The sequence below is a fragment of the Pipra filicauda genome, unplaced genomic scaffold (genome assembly GCF_003945595.2).
Source record: "Pipra filicauda isolate LSUMZ 115617 unplaced genomic scaffold, ASM394559v2 scaffold167_size3244652_pilon, whole genome shotgun sequence".
NCBI lineage: Eukaryota > Metazoa > Chordata > Aves > Passeriformes > Pipridae > Pipra > Pipra filicauda.
In genome coordinates, this window is record NW_024104184.1 from 356,576 (window position 1) to 373,445 (window position 16,870).

The 16,870-nt window shown below is 42.2% G+C and overlaps 1 protein-coding gene across 5 annotated transcripts in view; it reads left to right on the forward strand.

Moving 5' to 3' along the window:
- The window catches only part of CELSR1 (cadherin EGF LAG seven-pass G-type receptor 1), a 172,021-nt gene that overhangs the window by 57,349 nt on the left and 97,802 nt on the right, over positions 1 to 16,870 (forward strand). For all 5 annotated transcript variants that reach the window (XM_027731911.2, XM_027731909.2, XM_027731908.2 and 2 more), the window contains exon 2: positions 10,730 to 11,368. In XM_027731911.2, the coding sequence (XP_027587712.2) occupies positions 10,730 to 11,368 (639 nt within the window). The remainder of the gene's footprint in view (positions 1 to 10,729; positions 11,369 to 16,870) is intronic.

The window sequence follows — 16,870 nt, forward strand, 5'->3', positions numbered from 1 at the left end:
TGTCAACAGAGAGTCTGGACAAGGTACACAGCATTTTTCCTATAAATATTCCCAGTGCCTGATGAGTCTTTCCCCAAACTACAAAAGTTTGGTAAGGATGGTTTTACCTGTTTGTTTTGTCTGCTGTTCTTACTTCCTTAATCACATGATGCAAGCAATTTTTTTTTTCATTTCCATTTCTTATTTGCTTATATTTATTTCCTCAAGATTCTGATTTGCTTATTTGCTTCTTACTCTGCTGAAGTCAACAGACCTCAGTTAACAGAAAAGACCAGCTAAAAACTGGTCAGCTGAAAAATCTAGTAAGGAAAAAGAAAACCTATTCCCTTTTAAACCAAAAATGAAGGAAAACATTATATTTTGTTGAAGATAATATTTTCATTCTGGGGATTTCTAATGGAGTGAAGCTAGTTGTAAGTCTAAATTCCTCAGGCTGTGGGGGATGGGTGTATTTTTTGTCAGATTCCAGCAGATAGACTGTAATGCTCCCCATCACTTCTCTTGAATTTGATCTAGTTCTTATTAAGAATGCTTAAACATTAATTGAGTTTAAGAGAGGAAAAGAAAAAAGAGAGAGTTAAAAAGGCTCTGAAACCTTTCCTTTCAGACGTGTTGCAAGTGGGACATCTGTGCCCCTGTCGTTGTTTCCATCAAAAAATTTGATGGGAACTGAAGCAGCATGAGAGTGTTACCTTGCTTGTATGGGTCCCTCATGCTGGAGCCTGTTTGAGTCTCCTGGGGCAGAAAAAGTAGCTGAACCAACTTTTCCTGTGCCTGGTGCATGTGGAAGCTGACACATCGCCATTACTGCTTGTCCTGTCCTGGAGGGATAGCCCTCTGTTTTTACCTTGTATTAATTTGCAAATGATCTTATGATGACAGAAACCACAGAAAACAAACAAAAAAAGGTACACATATGCCTAAGAACCCTCTTATTTCCCAAGCTGGGCTTTGGCAGAGCATAAGCACCACAGCTGAATTTATCTGGTGGTAACTTTCAGCTGATAATTAACTGTTTTGAAAGCTTGTCTGTAAACAGAAATGACATCAGAAAAACATGACCGTTGTCTGTCTTTCATTGTTCCCTCTTTTGTTTTCCACTCAAGATAGCAAACCTGAACTCCATCCAGCAGGAAGTGTCCCTGTGATTTCACTGTGGGTCGCAGCAAGGAGCAGAGCATATCTCTGGGCAAAAGGAACATGGGAATATGAAGACATTAAGAATAATAAACCTGGTGGATTTCATTTTGCTGATGCTGCTTTGAAAAGATACCTTTGAGGTTACTAATATGCAGTATGGGTGCAAACACTGAGGCAGAGAAGCTATTTCCTTATCACTGCTCCCAGTTTTGAAACTGCCAGGCCCTCACCCCAATTGTTGCTACCCCACCCTTGCCATCCCCAAAATAGCTTTCATCCATTCCCACTTCGAAACTGCAAAGAGAGAGATTTGAGTAGAGCTCTGGCTTGCCTGGGGAGGTTCTCGCTTTAATCAGACCCAGTGAGTAAAAATGTTTACAGGGGATGTGTAGCTATGAGGAGAATGGAGGCTTTTATGGTGACCCATTGGTTGTCCCCCTGGCAGCACAGCCAGGCACCCCACACAGGGGCTCTCCCTTTTGAAGTGGGTAAGTGACGCAAAAGTGTGTCTGAGGGTAAACACGCTGCTCTTATCTTATTCTGTATGTCTTACACGCCATTTACTTCAGGATTAATGCTGGAGCATCCTGTGACTGCAGTTCAGTTTGTCTGGTGCTTTCCCAGATCTTTAAGAAACCTCTTTCAAATCCTGTATACCACTGGTTACAGCTGGGGAGGTAGAGATGCCCATGAGTAGCCCTTTGGCTGTAGGTGAGTGGGTGACTGGGCTGCTCGTGCCTGGGCTTTGTGCCTCTCAGTGCTGGTTGGCAGCTCTGCCTGCCCCTTCCAAGCCACTGCGGCCACCGCCGCGGTGCACTGCGAGATGTGACTGCAAGGAGAGCCTTCTGCTGGGAAAGTATCTTTTAGCTAAGGACGTTTAGCTATGCATTTAATTAGAATTAAAATGTCGATTATATTAAACCCCTCTCCCTTTAAAGTTCAGAGAAGCTTGAAAATTATTGCAGTAATTAGGCAATAGTTTTGATTATATATGAAACAAGATCAAGCTTTATGGGAGGTGGCAGAGCCCCCAGCAAGTCAGTCTGTGGCTCTATCTGGTGTAGTGATCTGGAGTGGGGTTTTTCATCTGAACAGGTCCGATGAGTGCTGTAAGATGCACAGTTTCCATGGACATTAGCATTAAATGGAAATCCTCATCTTCAGCTGGAGTTTGGAACCTGCATCGCAGCTGGCATGCTGGCCATGGAGCAGCAGTGGGATGGGCTCCTGGGCCCCCCCAAGGGCTGGTGTGGCCAGGAGCCGGGCAGAGTGCGCTGCTGGAGATGGCAGCAGGGAGTCAAACGCAGCCGCCATTCCAGGGCTGGCTCAGCCTCGCTGTCGAGCTGGGCCAGGCGGGGGAGTCTGGCCGGTCCTTGCTAACAAGGCAAAACAGCTGAGGTACAGGGAAGTGTGCAGAGCCCAGAAGGAAAATCACTTTGCATTTTAGCTAGAAAGAAAATCTTGGCAGTCAAATAGGCTGTAAGGAGCTGGTTGTTAGCGTGCTCATGCTAACAACCCACACATCATAGTTCCCTCTAAGTATCCATCATCCTTTCTGCTTGTGCTTTCTGCTCAGGACAGGGACTTGTCTCCTTGCTCACCTGGTTGCTGCTGCATCTGTCAGCTTCCCCTGCCCGCATCTCATCCCCCACAGCAGTTATAGCCCATGAGCATTAGGTACTTGAAGAGCAAGAAGTGATGCTGTGGGAGGGTGTTCAAGGAAGTTAAGTGTATCTTCTGCCTCACTGCAGTTAGAATTCAAGTGTGTTTATTCCTGCCAGCAGATCCAACTTGTGTTACCTCCCACCTTCCGGAAATGTTCCCCCAGACTAGTGTTATCAACCCAATTAACATTTCAGATTTCTCAGCTTGCAGGTGCTGGTTTCAGAAAAGCAATCTTGTACAATGTTGAGCAATCCAGTTGGCATCAATCTGTTCTTAATCCCCTGTTCAAGCTGCAGACTGAAATATGTTTTTTTTCTTTTCAGTGTTGTGTACAAAGTAAATAATCCTGAACAGCACAGGCAACATTAAAGATAATGATGCCAAAATTGGTTTGTTTTTTCTCTTATGCACGTTGGGGATGTACAGTTGCTTTATGCACAATTTCTCCTCCTGCAGTTTGGGGTTTTTTTAGCTGTCTGATTTAGCTGGTACTGCTGTGGCTGCTGGCAAGGGGACTGTGGGGTGAGAGCTACCATGAGCTACAAGCCCCAAGTCCCACTGCCCACTTTCCCCAGGTGTCCCAGATATCCATCTCTGTCAGGTTGAACAGATGACTCATCTTGCAAAAATAAGTACATTAAAGTTTGACTTGAAATGTTTAAGAGTGTCTGCAGCTTGTGAGCAGGATAGGTGGTTTTGCCTGGAAGTGTCTGGACAGACTTGTTGGGGTCCGTTGCTTGCACCGACCCTGACATCAATTCACAAGTGAGGATGTGGCTAATGCTTGCCAGGGGCTGTACAGCAATAGAGCACAAACCAAACCACGACCTAGGTACATACCCTGTGTTCTGGCTGGGCTGGGGCAGACCCTGAGATGCTCTGAACTGCCGCAGTGGCAGCAGGAGGGTGCTGGAGGCAGTGTGGTTAATGCTGCTTTAAAGAGAGCTCGTTGCTGGCACAGTCATACATTGGCATTCATTCTGCCAGTGTGGACTACTGCTCGTCCTCCATCAATCCTCCAGCCTTGGTTTAGTTAATCCCAGATACCTTCTTTTCCCAAAAAGACATATCTCACCCAGGACATTCCCCTTCCTTGTAGCTCAATCAGGGCTGAGTATGCCAAGGTACTTGCAAACACCATGTGGCTCAGCTGCCTCCTGTTTTACCTCACCCTGTGATCTAAAATACCCCCATAACACCAGGTAACATGTCTTTCTCTTCCCTCTTCCTGTGACCATTCCAAACCCTCTCTTCTCCAAAGGATACTGGGCAACATTGGCCAGTGTTTTCAAAACTGAGCATCTGCAGAATGGGGGCTTCAGCTGCTCATCCTTCCTGGAAATTGAGAGCAAGGGTTTGACATCAAGGTACAGATTCAGATACCTGATTTTAGGAAAACCCTTGCAACACAGGAGGTGCAGTCCATGTGACATGTGTCTGGTATCCACATGCTTGCCCTGCTCATCCCTCATCTTTTGCTTTCTGCTCTTGCTGTCTTTATTTTTCAACCTCGAGCCATTTCCTTGGCAGACTGTTGTTGTTTGGGGCTGCGGGGTCAGGAGTGAAGCTCTGTGCGAGTGTGCTGGCAATGACTCAGAAAATTGGGCGTTAGGCCCAATTTTGGCAGGGAGTGAAGCCCACTGAAGTCAATGGGAATCTTCCTGTTGGCATAATGGGCTTTGGAGCAGACCTGGGGTTCAACATTCTTCAGAGCAGTGGTTCCAGTGTGAACCTTTGGCACTGTGATAGATAATTATTTTTATATATTGTTCCCAAAGCCCACAACTTGTGTTGGCAGTCAGCGCTCCTAAATGTGGGGAGCTGACTGGCAGCCTGAAACAAAGGGATGAGATCAGTAACGTAAGTTTCATGTGGCCAAAGGGAATCATCTCCATGTTGTTTCATCCACCTTGACATACAGAACTGCTCATCAGCGGTGTTTTTGATCCCAGGGAAAGGGAGACTTTGACAGAATTCACTAGTGCCTATCTAAGAAGAGACAGGATGTTATACAAATAAGTTTACTTTTTTACAAAGGGAAGAGATGGAGAGTATTTCTCATGGATGTTACTTTTCTGGTTTTGCGCTATTTAAAGTCACTTTTCTCAAGCAAAAGAGACATTTGCATTTTGATCTATTCCTGCCTCAAAACAGAGATTACTTAGGGATGTGGAGAGCACATTTGCTACTGGCCATCCCTCTGGTCTTTTGTAAAGCTAAAGCCAAAACCAGCCCCTGCTTCTTTTTCCAAGGTGCCTTGAGTGCACACTCAAACTGAGGTCACATACACAGTTTCTGTCCTTCTTCTAGCAGCTTCTCTAGTGGGGCTGCTCAGTACCCCTTGAGGTGGGGTATTTGTAAATTATGCCTATTTTCCTTTTCCATTCTGGTAATGTTTTCTTGCTGTTTTGGCAAGCAGTCTTACTTAGTTTTCCACTTGCCATTTTCTGTGCAGTTAATTTTCTTTCAGGTTATTTTCTGTGCACTATAAGCTCCTGAACTTTTCCGTAACATAGAAGATATTGTAAGGACTTTTTCTTACGGATGCTCATAGACTTCTTATTTCTACTGATAGAAGTGAAGCTTTGTAGTACCTACAGCAGTGGTTTGGAAGGGATAATATTAACACACTGAGTTTGTGCATTTTTAAATTGTCTCCATGGTGGTGGGAGCACAGTGCAAGGAAGGGGACTCAGCCCTCCAATGCTTGCAGACTTTCTTAGGCAAACTAAAGCTTAAGGCAGGACTGTGTGTCTCACTTTTATTGATATCTGCTGATTTTTTACTGCTATTTGCTCAGCAGGAAGTGTGGGTTGAGTGCCAGATCTGCAAAATCCATTTCTGTGGCTTGGTGCTACTAATGTGCTAATGACGCCCAAGCAGTGGAGAGGACACTAAAAGCATGGCATCCTCCTCAGTAATTCCAGGCTTAGTGCTGGATTAGGTGTGTATTAACTTCCATATCTAAAGACATGGCTGGAAGCAAATGGGGGATGGAGGTTTGATCATTCCAAGCCACGTTACCAAGCAATGACTGCTACCCATGCCCATGGCGGCTTCTTACGAGCTGGGAAGAGCAAGAGGTTGTTTGAACCTATGGAGTGTCCTTATTCTATGTTTTGCTAGCTAAGGAGTTTGGATGGCTGTCATAAACACTGGCATCTGTTATTTCCAGATGTGTTATCAAACAGAATTAGAATGGGTTTGGGTTGCTATATCTGTGAAAGAAAGCTCTGATGATAAATATTTATATAAAATATGTAACTTTCAAAATTAGCCTTAAGACCTTAGTAACTAATAAGCTAAAAAAGTATTAATTATTTTATTTCTGCAAGCCTAAAAAAAACCCCAAAAGAACCTTTTTTGGTCAGGTGCTGCCCTTGCCAAATATGCATTTCAGTTAAACTTTGCTGTGTTTACATTTCTAGATAATAAAATTCTTTGGTTTATGGACTGCCAGAAGATAGAAAGCTGAGATTAAAGTCTCAGATTTGATAAGGTTTGTTGTAAAGTAAAGGTAATAATGAAACAATGCTTATTTAGTCAATTCTCTAGTTATTTATGTATTTTATAGAGATTCAAGCTTTTGTCAGCCTTGCTGTCTTCTCTTTTCTTTGTAATGCATCAGGGTACATGTTTGCTACTAAATCTTTTCATCAGTTTGATGGAGGATGAAGATGAGTAATTCTCTTTTTAAGGATTGTATTCAGCAATGACAGTAACACAAAAGACAACAGTCTGCTTTGATTTCCACCTTCTGGAGATTCCTTTTGTGGAAAGTATACGTAAAATAATATTGCCAGGATAAAAACTCGGGGTGCAGGGACCACATTTGTGATTAAAACATTTTTGGTGTAGTCACCTGACTGTCCAGAATAGTCTTTGTTTGTTTACTGGTCTGTGAGACTTTAAGAGTCTTATTTTCATCTTTCCACCTTGTTTTTCATAAACCTGGCTGCAACAGCTTTTAAAAGAACCTTTTATGATTTCTTTAAGACATTATGTTGCCTTCATTACCCTAGTGTCTTAGCATTTCATTGTCTGCACCCACTACTTCACAGTGTACATGTGAGTGCCATTATCCCCGTATAATGGAAGAAAAACTCAAGGACAAATTGACAAAAGCTGTTGGTACAAGGGCTTAGGAGCCAAGCCCATAAAAAGGACTGGTTGAATCCTGTCTTTCTCCTTGTTCTGTCCTGTGTTTCCCTTTTCTCAGGTGGCTTGGGCTGCTAAGATCAAGGCTGTCTGCTCAAATCACTCTTAGCAAGATGCCTGCACATCCCATCTGCCAATATGATCTGAGTGTTTAGAACTCCTTCAGGAAGATTCTTGCACCAGCCAGTTTGCTGAAGCCCAGCAGATGATGTCTGTGAGAACTGGTGACAGCCAAGCCTTGTGTATATGTGCATTCATCTGTGTGAAGGTCTGCTCCAAAGAGTAAAGTGTAGCCAGAGTTTCTCCTGAGTAGCATGCTTGAAGGGTGTTTCACACCCCTAACTGAAACCATCTTGTACCTGCCAAAACAATGGTAGGGCCTTTTTAAAGCTGTATCATAAGACCTCTGAAAACTCAGATTGTTAGAGCCTTTTTAGCAGAACAACAGATTGGTTGTGCATGTATATTGGGTAGCTGCATATGGTAGGCATCTCAGACAGTGGAGGCCATGAGGTAGTACCACTCCATAGAATAGTACTTCTTAGTGTTATTTTTCTGACTTTTCCGGCAGTAAACATTTTAAACATTCATGGAATATTTCACTTGTAAATTTCCAAACACATACATTATTGGGTACTTAAGGCTTTAATTCAATTCCCAGTAAAGACGAAAAATTCCACTTTCTTTATTGCACTTGTTCCAGCCCTCAAAGCGAATGTTGTCTGTTGAAAGTAGAATAGATACTAAGTTGGTCCCATAAAACCACAGATTGTTTCAACTTTCCTTGAGTTTCTGAATGAATAGATGATCAGATCCCGTGATGCTGCTCTCAGCCTCGCTGGTGATGTGAAAGAGGCGCTTGTCCAGCCGGCTGTATAGCTGTGCTGTTCTTTTGTTGCCTATAGTACACATGCTCAGCTCCTTTTTACTCTCTTTTTATTTTAATGCTCTGCAACAGAGCTGCACAAAGCCGAACTGGCTTTTAAAACACAACTTCATTTTGCAGCTATACGTCTGTGCCCAGTTTTCTTTTGTCCTGCCTGTTGAACAAGGAGGTTGTGTGGTATCTGACACCAGGCTTTTTCCAGTGATTTATTAAGTGTGTCAGAATAGCTGTTGTGAATGCTGGGAAGCTCTCGCATATTGTGACAGTTGATATTGATTATGACAGTTTGTAGACTCTAGTGCGTTGTCCAACAGTGGATCGTATTTTGTCTTCTTACTATACATACCATGGACTATAGATCATAGTGTTTGCTTTAAAAAAGGACCCATTGTCCAGAATTCTTGCTGGTATGAGAGAACTTCTGTGGTGTATTGTGCAACAAATAGCAAAATAGTTCAGGCACCCTATGGGACAGACAGGCAAATGTCAATTGCTTAATGAAAAAAAAAATTAAATAGTTTGTTCTGCTTCTGGCCTTTGGGGGAATGAGCTGTGCAACTGACAGAGGTGGGTAAACTAGTCTGAGGATGTCATTTATGAAAATACGGGTGTCCTGTGTTGTCTGTTGGCCAGAAATCCACATACCGTGCCGGAGGAGGTTGCAATGAGGATTGTGGCTATGGATCATTTATAGAGGTTGCTTTGGGTCTTGATGGAGGCTGAGACTACACATTTCTAAAATGAGTCTGAAAAAGAGAAGATAAAGATTTCTGCAAACTTGGGAGAAAGTGAAAGCTGGTGCGTGAGCTTCTGTGAGGGGAACATAGAATCATAAAATTTTTACTTTGGAAAAGACTGTTAAGATCGTCAAGTCCAACCGTTATCCCAGCACCGCCAAGTCCACCACTAAATCATGTCCCTAAGGGCCACGTCTGCACATCTTTTAAATATGAAGGTGACTCTACTACTTCCCTGGGCAGCCTGTTCCAATGCCGGACCACCCTTATGGTGAAGAAATTTTTACTAATGCCCAGTTTAAGCCTCCCCTGGCTCAGCCTGAGGCCATTTCCTCATCTTCTCGCTTGTTACCTGGGAGAAGTCAGAGGGATCACCCCAAACAATGACCTCTCCTGACTGGCTTTAGCCAGGCAGTAGTTAAAGTAGCACACAAGAGAAAAGATTTTTCTATTATCCTAAAAGCTGCTTCATTGTGGAAAAAAGTCAGTTGTAAAAGCTGAGCTTTTACAGACAACCTGATCAGGAGGAGGGAGTCAAAAGCTGTTTGGTTAATGTAATTTACAATGTTGTTACTGTAATTCTGGAGGAAAAATCTTCCAACAATACATTTCTTTTTAAAACAAAACATCTCTTGAGGTTGTGACAGTGAATATGAAAGAAACCATTCTTATTTTTCTGTTCTGTTTCTGCATGATGATAATGGGTCATAAACTCACACTTCGAAATAAGAAACCTTAGCAAAATGACCTTTAGCAGTCTATGCTATTACATTTTTGATCTCATAATGGCTTTAGATTGATTCAAATGCAGTTCCTGCTGCAACTTTACATTGATGTGATTAAAAATCCATTTCTGCATGAATCTTGTAGTTGAATTGAAATAAATGTTATAGGAGGTTACTTGTGTAATGATTATTTCAGGGATACTTCGGGATAAGACTATGGCACTGAGCTGGGACCTAGGGGAACTAGATTCGGTTCTTAACCCCACTGTGGGACTGATACTGGCCACTCAAACCAATTTATCTCTCTCATGAGATGAACTCATCCTCATTTCTGGTTGTTTATTTACACAGTGAGGTCTTCCAGAAGGAACAATTCCTATGAGAAGCCAGTCTAGATCTCTCCTGGGATTTCTAGACGCTGCTCTAATACTAACCAATTTTCTGTAATGTGATCTGTATTTTAATGAGTCCTTAATGTTAGTAAGGAGACAGATTTAAACTAAGTGGTTTGATTTCAGTGATGATGCAACTTCCCATTCCATGCTCGCATTGAACTTAATTCAAGTTAATTCTAGCACTCGCTGTGTCACAATTATGTTCTGTAATGATAGAATGCTCTAGACTTTATACATTACAGCACTACTGTAAGCCTCAGGGTGTACTAAGATTTTACAGCAGTATCTCTCAGTCCAGTGTATGTATTAGTGCTATATTTATATAATTAAGGGTTTTATTGCAGAACAGCCACAGCAATATCAGAAATGCTTTAAAGCAATGGAAGAGTTTTTAAATGCCTACTTTTCACTGTAGGCATATTTTATTTAATTTTTTTTTCCTGATATTCATAAAATATTTTGAAGAAACTAGGTGTGAAGAATGAAGAAGTTCTGGTGTTCAAATGTGACGACTTGTTTCCTTAGATGACTTGTATCTGAAGCTCTGATCACAATTCTCTGTCTGTGCATAGTTCTGGCTCCTTAAGCCTGAGACCACACCTGGAGAAGATAATTTTGGTATTGTGCTGTAAAAAGTGACAGCTTCCCAGCACCAGTTATAGACTAACAGTCACTATCATGAAAGGCCCCTTCCTCTTGGCTTCCCCTTGGCCACATGGGGCTCTCAGACTGTTTCCTCACTAGTCCTTGCTACTTGTTTGCCTGGGATCTTCTCCAGATGTTCTGGCCTCTTCAAGATGTCTTGGATCCTTTGAGTTGCAATCCTTAAGAGGTTTAATTTTGTTTTCCTGAGTAAAGACATTGGTAATCACTGCAGAAGGCAGATACATTTCCCTCTCCCATCCTAGTTCCCTGAACTGCCTTGCAGGTCTGTTTTATTTTCAGGAGATCGTGGGAGCCTCCTTGTCCATAGGTTGAAGCCTGCTCTCTTACATCACTGTTATCTTTCCCTCTTCCCTTCAGATGGTGTCCACAGTGTCACAGCGGTCTGCACTCTGCGTGTCACCATCATCACAGATGACATGCTCACCAACAGCATCACGGTGCGGCTGGAGAACATGTCCCAGGAGAGGTTCCTTTCTCCACTCCTGTCCCTGTTTGTGGAGGGGGTGGCAACTGTGCTCTCCACTGCCAAGGACGGCATCTTTGTTTTCAATATCCAAAATGACACAGACGTCAGCTCCAATATCCTAAATGTGACTTTCTCAGCCTTGCTTCCTGGTGGCATTCGAAACAAGTTCTTCCCCTCTGAGGACCTGCAGGAGCAGATCTACCTCAACAGGACCCTGCTTACCATGATTTCCACGCAGAGGGTGCTGCCCTTCGACGACAACATCTGCCTGCGTGAGCCCTGTGAGAATTACATGAAGTGTGTCTCTGTCCTGAAGTTTGACAGCTCAGCCCCGTTCATCAGCTCCAACACTGTCCTGTTCCGCCCCATCCACCCCATCAACGGGCTGCGGTGCCGATGCCCCCCGGGCTTCACGGGGGACTACTGTGAGACGGAAATTGACCTCTGCTACTCCAACCCTTGCGGGAGCAATGGGCTTTGTCGAAGCCGAGAAGGGGGCTACACTTGTGAATGCTATGAGGACTACACTGGTATGTGTTTATCTTATCTTTGACCCATGATTTATATGTTAGACCATCATCCAGGCCAGCTCTGTGTCAAGCTGAAATTGCTGACGTTCTTAGTCAAAGGGAGAAAAACTCCTGGCATTGCCTTCTAGTCAGGAGAAGGCTTGTGAGTGTCACACATCACTTAGGGTACGTCCCATATCTCTGTGTGTGCATGGTGGTAGGAACTGTGCCTTGCTCCAGGTCACGCAGAGGGACTGCCAGCTGCTGAAGTGATTTGCACTTTTTGAATTTCTGCTCAAAATGTGTTATGAAAATTTATTTCTTCTGTCTGGAAGGAAAAAGATGGGACACATCCCCTGGCTCCTGGTCTTGCATGCCTTCAAGGCCCCTCTGCAGTCCCCACATACCAGGATATAGCTGGGGTGCACAGCCTCTGTAGGAGGTCCTCAACCCTTGGTCATCAGCCAGCATAGAGCATTAGGATTGATCTTGTTCCCAAAAAGCTGCAATAATTCACACTTAGGGGAAATACTGCAAGTCAGGTCTGGTTTGTAAATGTCCAGATAAAACTCCAGAAGGATGGAGGTGCTTCCAGGCCTGTCTCCAGCAGCCTGCTGAGGAATGTACTTTGCCTCATCGTGGACTTGACAGCTAATAAAGATCAAAGTGCTGCTTCTGAGATACTCCTGAGAAATTACGAAAGAGTATTAGCTGAATGTTTTCTGCTGCTTCAGTAAAGTCAGTGGGGTTATTTATGTAAATTACACGTGCATTTAAGCATTCTGCACTGACGTGCTGCCGGCTGTAATTTACGCTGACAGCTCAGCAATGTCTGCTGTGACCCCTGCAAACAAGGGGTGAAGCAGAGGGGGGCTGGTTCTCAACACTGTGTCTCACTGCTGAAGTTATAAAAAATTGAAACCATAAATTATTTAAGTCTCGATGGAAAAAAAAAATCTAGATGATGTGGATCCAGCCCTCCAGGTGGAAGGGTTTTCCTTCACTTTCTGTGGCTTTTTTCTCAGGACTGTAATCAAAATTGTGACTGTGGGAGAAGAGACATGGCAGAAAGGGAACTGGGCTTTCCCCAGGAAGGGGGACAGGAGATACTCCCTGAAATATGTGCAGAGCTTAGGGCAGCAGGACCTTCCTAAGAAGATGCAGACAAATTTTTTGTCCAGTGGGAGAAACCCTGAGTAGAGCTGTGATATGGTTGGGATATTTGGTGTTTGTTGAGTAATTTTCCTGCCAGGCTGCTCATGAATGACTTCCACAGTTAAATACATTATAAAGTCCATTATCCATTAATACACAATACATACAGTATCGGGCATCACAAAACAGATTTTATGATCAGTTGATTTCATTAAAAATATTTACATAATATTATGCTGTAAATAGGAATGCTTAGAAGTAGGAAGTTTCATTAAACAAAGATATGCATATAAATGGAGTTAATTCATCCATGTCCGAGGTTTTGGAATGACGTGCATTCCACCACATTTTGAAAGTCTCTTGCTAGAAATCTTCAGAAAAAAGGCTAAATATACTTTCAAAATGAAAGAGAATAAGCTTGTATTAATAATTGATGAACGTTTAATACTTAATGCTGTAGTCAGAACAGACACAGTACATATTTATAAGAGAAGCACCATAATATTCATATACAAAGAAAGATTTGATCTGTAACTGTATTTTCAGTGCATAGTTGTTGAGTTAAAAATTAACTATCCTGCTGCCAGGATATTAAAAGTGATCAGAAGTTAAGGAGTGAGCTTATACCTTTCCTGTCTTTAGGTTTCAGAGTTAACTGCACTTCAGTGAAACACCTTCTTCTTTGGAAGGACAGTTTGATCACATTCATGTTGGGCAGGGAAAAACACATCCAGCTATGATCAAGAGGGCTCTGGAACCTTTTCCCATAAATTGATACAAACATTATTGAATATTTCTGTTTTATTGCTGAATGAATGCAGTAGAAATTTCGTATCTACTCTATGATTGGTTTATGTTACATTAGTGCCTTTAGGTTCCATGTTGCATGACAATGTTTTGCCTGTCAAACCTGACACGTTTACCCACGTATGGTGGCCATTTTGGTTGATTTTCATCCGCTTTACAGAACAAGACTGAAAATGTTATCAACAAGTAGTCAACTACTGGAAATATTTTATGAAGATGCATTATTGAATTTTGTCCCAATCTCTTTTGAGAATTATTATTTTGCCTATGATTTTAATCCTTTCTTTAAATATGTTCATGTCCATTTTCAAGTCCAGTATATTAATGATAATACTGTGTTTTTAGCTTGTATGTAAATATATTGTTTACAGCAATCCAGATTTTATGTCTATTTGATATGTAAATAGCACAGGTTGGCTTCAATAGCAGCAATGTATATTGGTTCATGAAATGCAGTGATCATAAATTGGAATGAGCAGAAAGTTACTAAGTCTGAAGGCTGGAACCTTCTGGTATTACTGAAATGTTATCATGGTACTAACTCAGTGCAGTAACATCTCAGTATAAAGTACTTATGAATCTTTGAATTAATTGTAAAAGATGAAATATGAATGGTAATAATGAATGACATGCGTCCTTCTCTGGAAGCTCTCATGTTTCCATTTCCCAATTAAGAGCCTACGTAGAAAAATAATTATAAGAAAATACTAAGATCTGTCATCTATCTGGGGAGATAGGCTGTAATTCAATGAGAAATCACTACACAATCATAACCCTGTACTGAATCTATCTGCCTGGTGACCTGCTAAAAATATAGCATTTATTTCCTCTAGAAGATAATTTTGTCCTGTCTTAATAGAGTGGAATTTCCCCCCATTTTTCCACCCTGCTTTGAAGCACTCCATTTGTTTTGATATAATTGTTAGTCATTTATACATGATGAAAGTTTCTCTGTCTTCAGGAGTCTTCTGTTACGGGCACAGAGGTAAACTGAGCTTCTACAAGGTATTTCTGAAACCTGATCACTGGCTAGGTTAGGGTGATTTGGAATTAACTTCACTTCCTGTGATGTAAGGAGGTGAGTGAAGAAGTACATATATTTTTAATCATATTTTTTCAGGCTAGCAACCCCTTGAACTTCTTTTCTTTATATAAAAAAAAGTGTAGAGAAGTAAGTATTGTACACACTAACAGTCGTGCCATCGGTGGCAGAGAGCTGTGTGCATAGCTAAAGGGTTAAAGGATGTAATTTAAGTTAACCAAACAAATATAATGAACTGTGTAAAGCCTATGTATTTTTTCTAGCTTTATTTCATGTACCTTTGAGTGCTGCAGAAGCAGCTGAGGTGAGCTATAGGTGAAGGCTTGGACAGAGGTGGAATTGTCTGTACTGCCCAGAGGGCAACCCCATGAAGAGTAAATGCATCATGTCATCCACACCAGTTTTGGAGGCATGGATGCCACAGCAGTTCCTGAATGAGGTGTACTTCCAGCCCCATCCTGGTGCCTATGTGACCACTGTGGCCATAAGTTACCACCTTCTTGGGTATGAATTCCCACAATTCCTGCCCTGACCTGGGTGCCTCCTTCCATTGCTTGGTCCTCCTGCATCACTATGCCCTCAGTCCTTCTGCTCAGCAGACACCAGGGCTACTCTCCTCTATGGACATGCTCCCAAAGAATAAAATTTAATTGACACAGAATAAAAGCACTCTAATGAAAAAAAAAAAAAAAAACCAAACCAACAACCCCTTTAATAAGGAAGAGATTTAATGTTCCCACAGTTCTCCTCTGTTCTCATATCACGTTGTCTCTGCCTCCTTTGCTACATAACCCCTAGCAAGGAGTAGTTTGTAGGGGGAAAAAGATCATTGGAGAATTTCCCATATCCTCTGCACCTCTCCTTGGATTTCACTTCAGAGAGGGGAGAAATCTTAAGTGGTTGTAAATCTTCTAGTAATCAAATACAGCAATTAGAGATCTTTTATGTGTTATACTTTTTTTCCTCCTAATTTGTATCTGTGATACCATATTGACATGAGGAATCATGACATCTAATGTGGCTTCTGTGAATTCTGACTTTGTGTCATGAGAAGGTAATTGTAGCTGGTTTCATAGCATCGTGCCAGAAGTTCCTATTAATATTGCTTAGTAAGTGCTCAGTGTTTGGCTCTTGCAAACATACAGCATAGCAGTACATGTGAAGATATGCTTCTGTGTTATCTTTACTTATATCCATTCTTCAGATAGTGATTTCTCAGCTCAGTCTGATACCAGACTCTCATTTTTCAGGCCAGAGAGATTTATTTGGGGGAATTTCGGCTTTCAAGTAGAGAAGTCTGGCAGCCAGGGTAGTCATAATGAGTATTTTATCTTGGGCAAGAAAGTCTGAAATTCCACTCTCAGTTGCACTTCTACAACTTCTCTGAAGCAGTGGGATCACAGGTGTGTAACAGCCAAATCCTGTACAGCAGATCTAAATTTGATTCCTACAGATACCTTACTGTATCTTTAACTCCTTGTTTAGCTTATGAAAGGCCATGGTTTTGTGACAGCAAGGCTGAACAAAAGTTATCCTTACAGGGTTGTGGGGCTTTGCCAGCACTTCCAAGCTGCTGTGACCAAGTTTGTCTTTAATACAAAACACCAAATAAGGAGTTTTGTAGTTCACAAACATTCCCATGAATGTAAGGACATTGTCCATGGTATGTGACAGCTTCATGGGTCACGAGTGATATCTCATTCAAATGTTAAGGCAACAGAGTGAAGGTTCTGAAATGTTTTGTATCACTGCTGCCTTAACAGTGTCCTTTAGTCTAGGTCTTCAAAGTTATGCTACTGGATTCCAGGTGCTTTTATATAATAAAGAGATGAAACCTAGGCAAGGTCTAATTCTCTAAAAAAATGTATATTTGGTTTCAAGGGTTTAAATATAGTTACAGTTATTAGGGTGCTGGGTGATTTGCAGTATTTCCAGAATTTAAACTCTTAACATTTTTTAATGAAGCTTTTCTGCTGATTTTGGGTGCAGGAGAAGTAGAAGAGTGCTGACTATCAATCTTTTAATAACTTTTGTTGTTTCTCAGTGCCTCAGAGGAGAATACCTGGTTGCCTTACCTTGCAGTTTCTGTATGGCATTACTGAGAGAAAGCTTGTGGAGGGTGGTTGCATCACAGTGAAGGTCCGTACAGCATCGGAGGTATCATTAGTGTTATTTAATATCTTCACCAATGACACAGACAAGGGGATCGAGTGCACCCTTCACACGTTTGCAGATGACACTAAGCTGAGTGGTGTGGTTGACACACCTGAAGGACAGCATGCCATCAGAGGGACCTGGACAAACTTGAGAAATGGGCCCGTGGGAATCTCATGAGGTTTAATAAGACCAAGTCCAAGGTGCTGCACCTGGGTCAGGACAACCCCTGGTATCAATACAAGCTGGGGGATGGACAGATCAAGAGCAGCCTCGCCAAGAAGATTTGGGGGTGCTGGTGGATGAGAGGCTGGACATGACCCAGTAATGTGCACCTGCAGCCCAAAAAGCCAGACTGGGCTGCA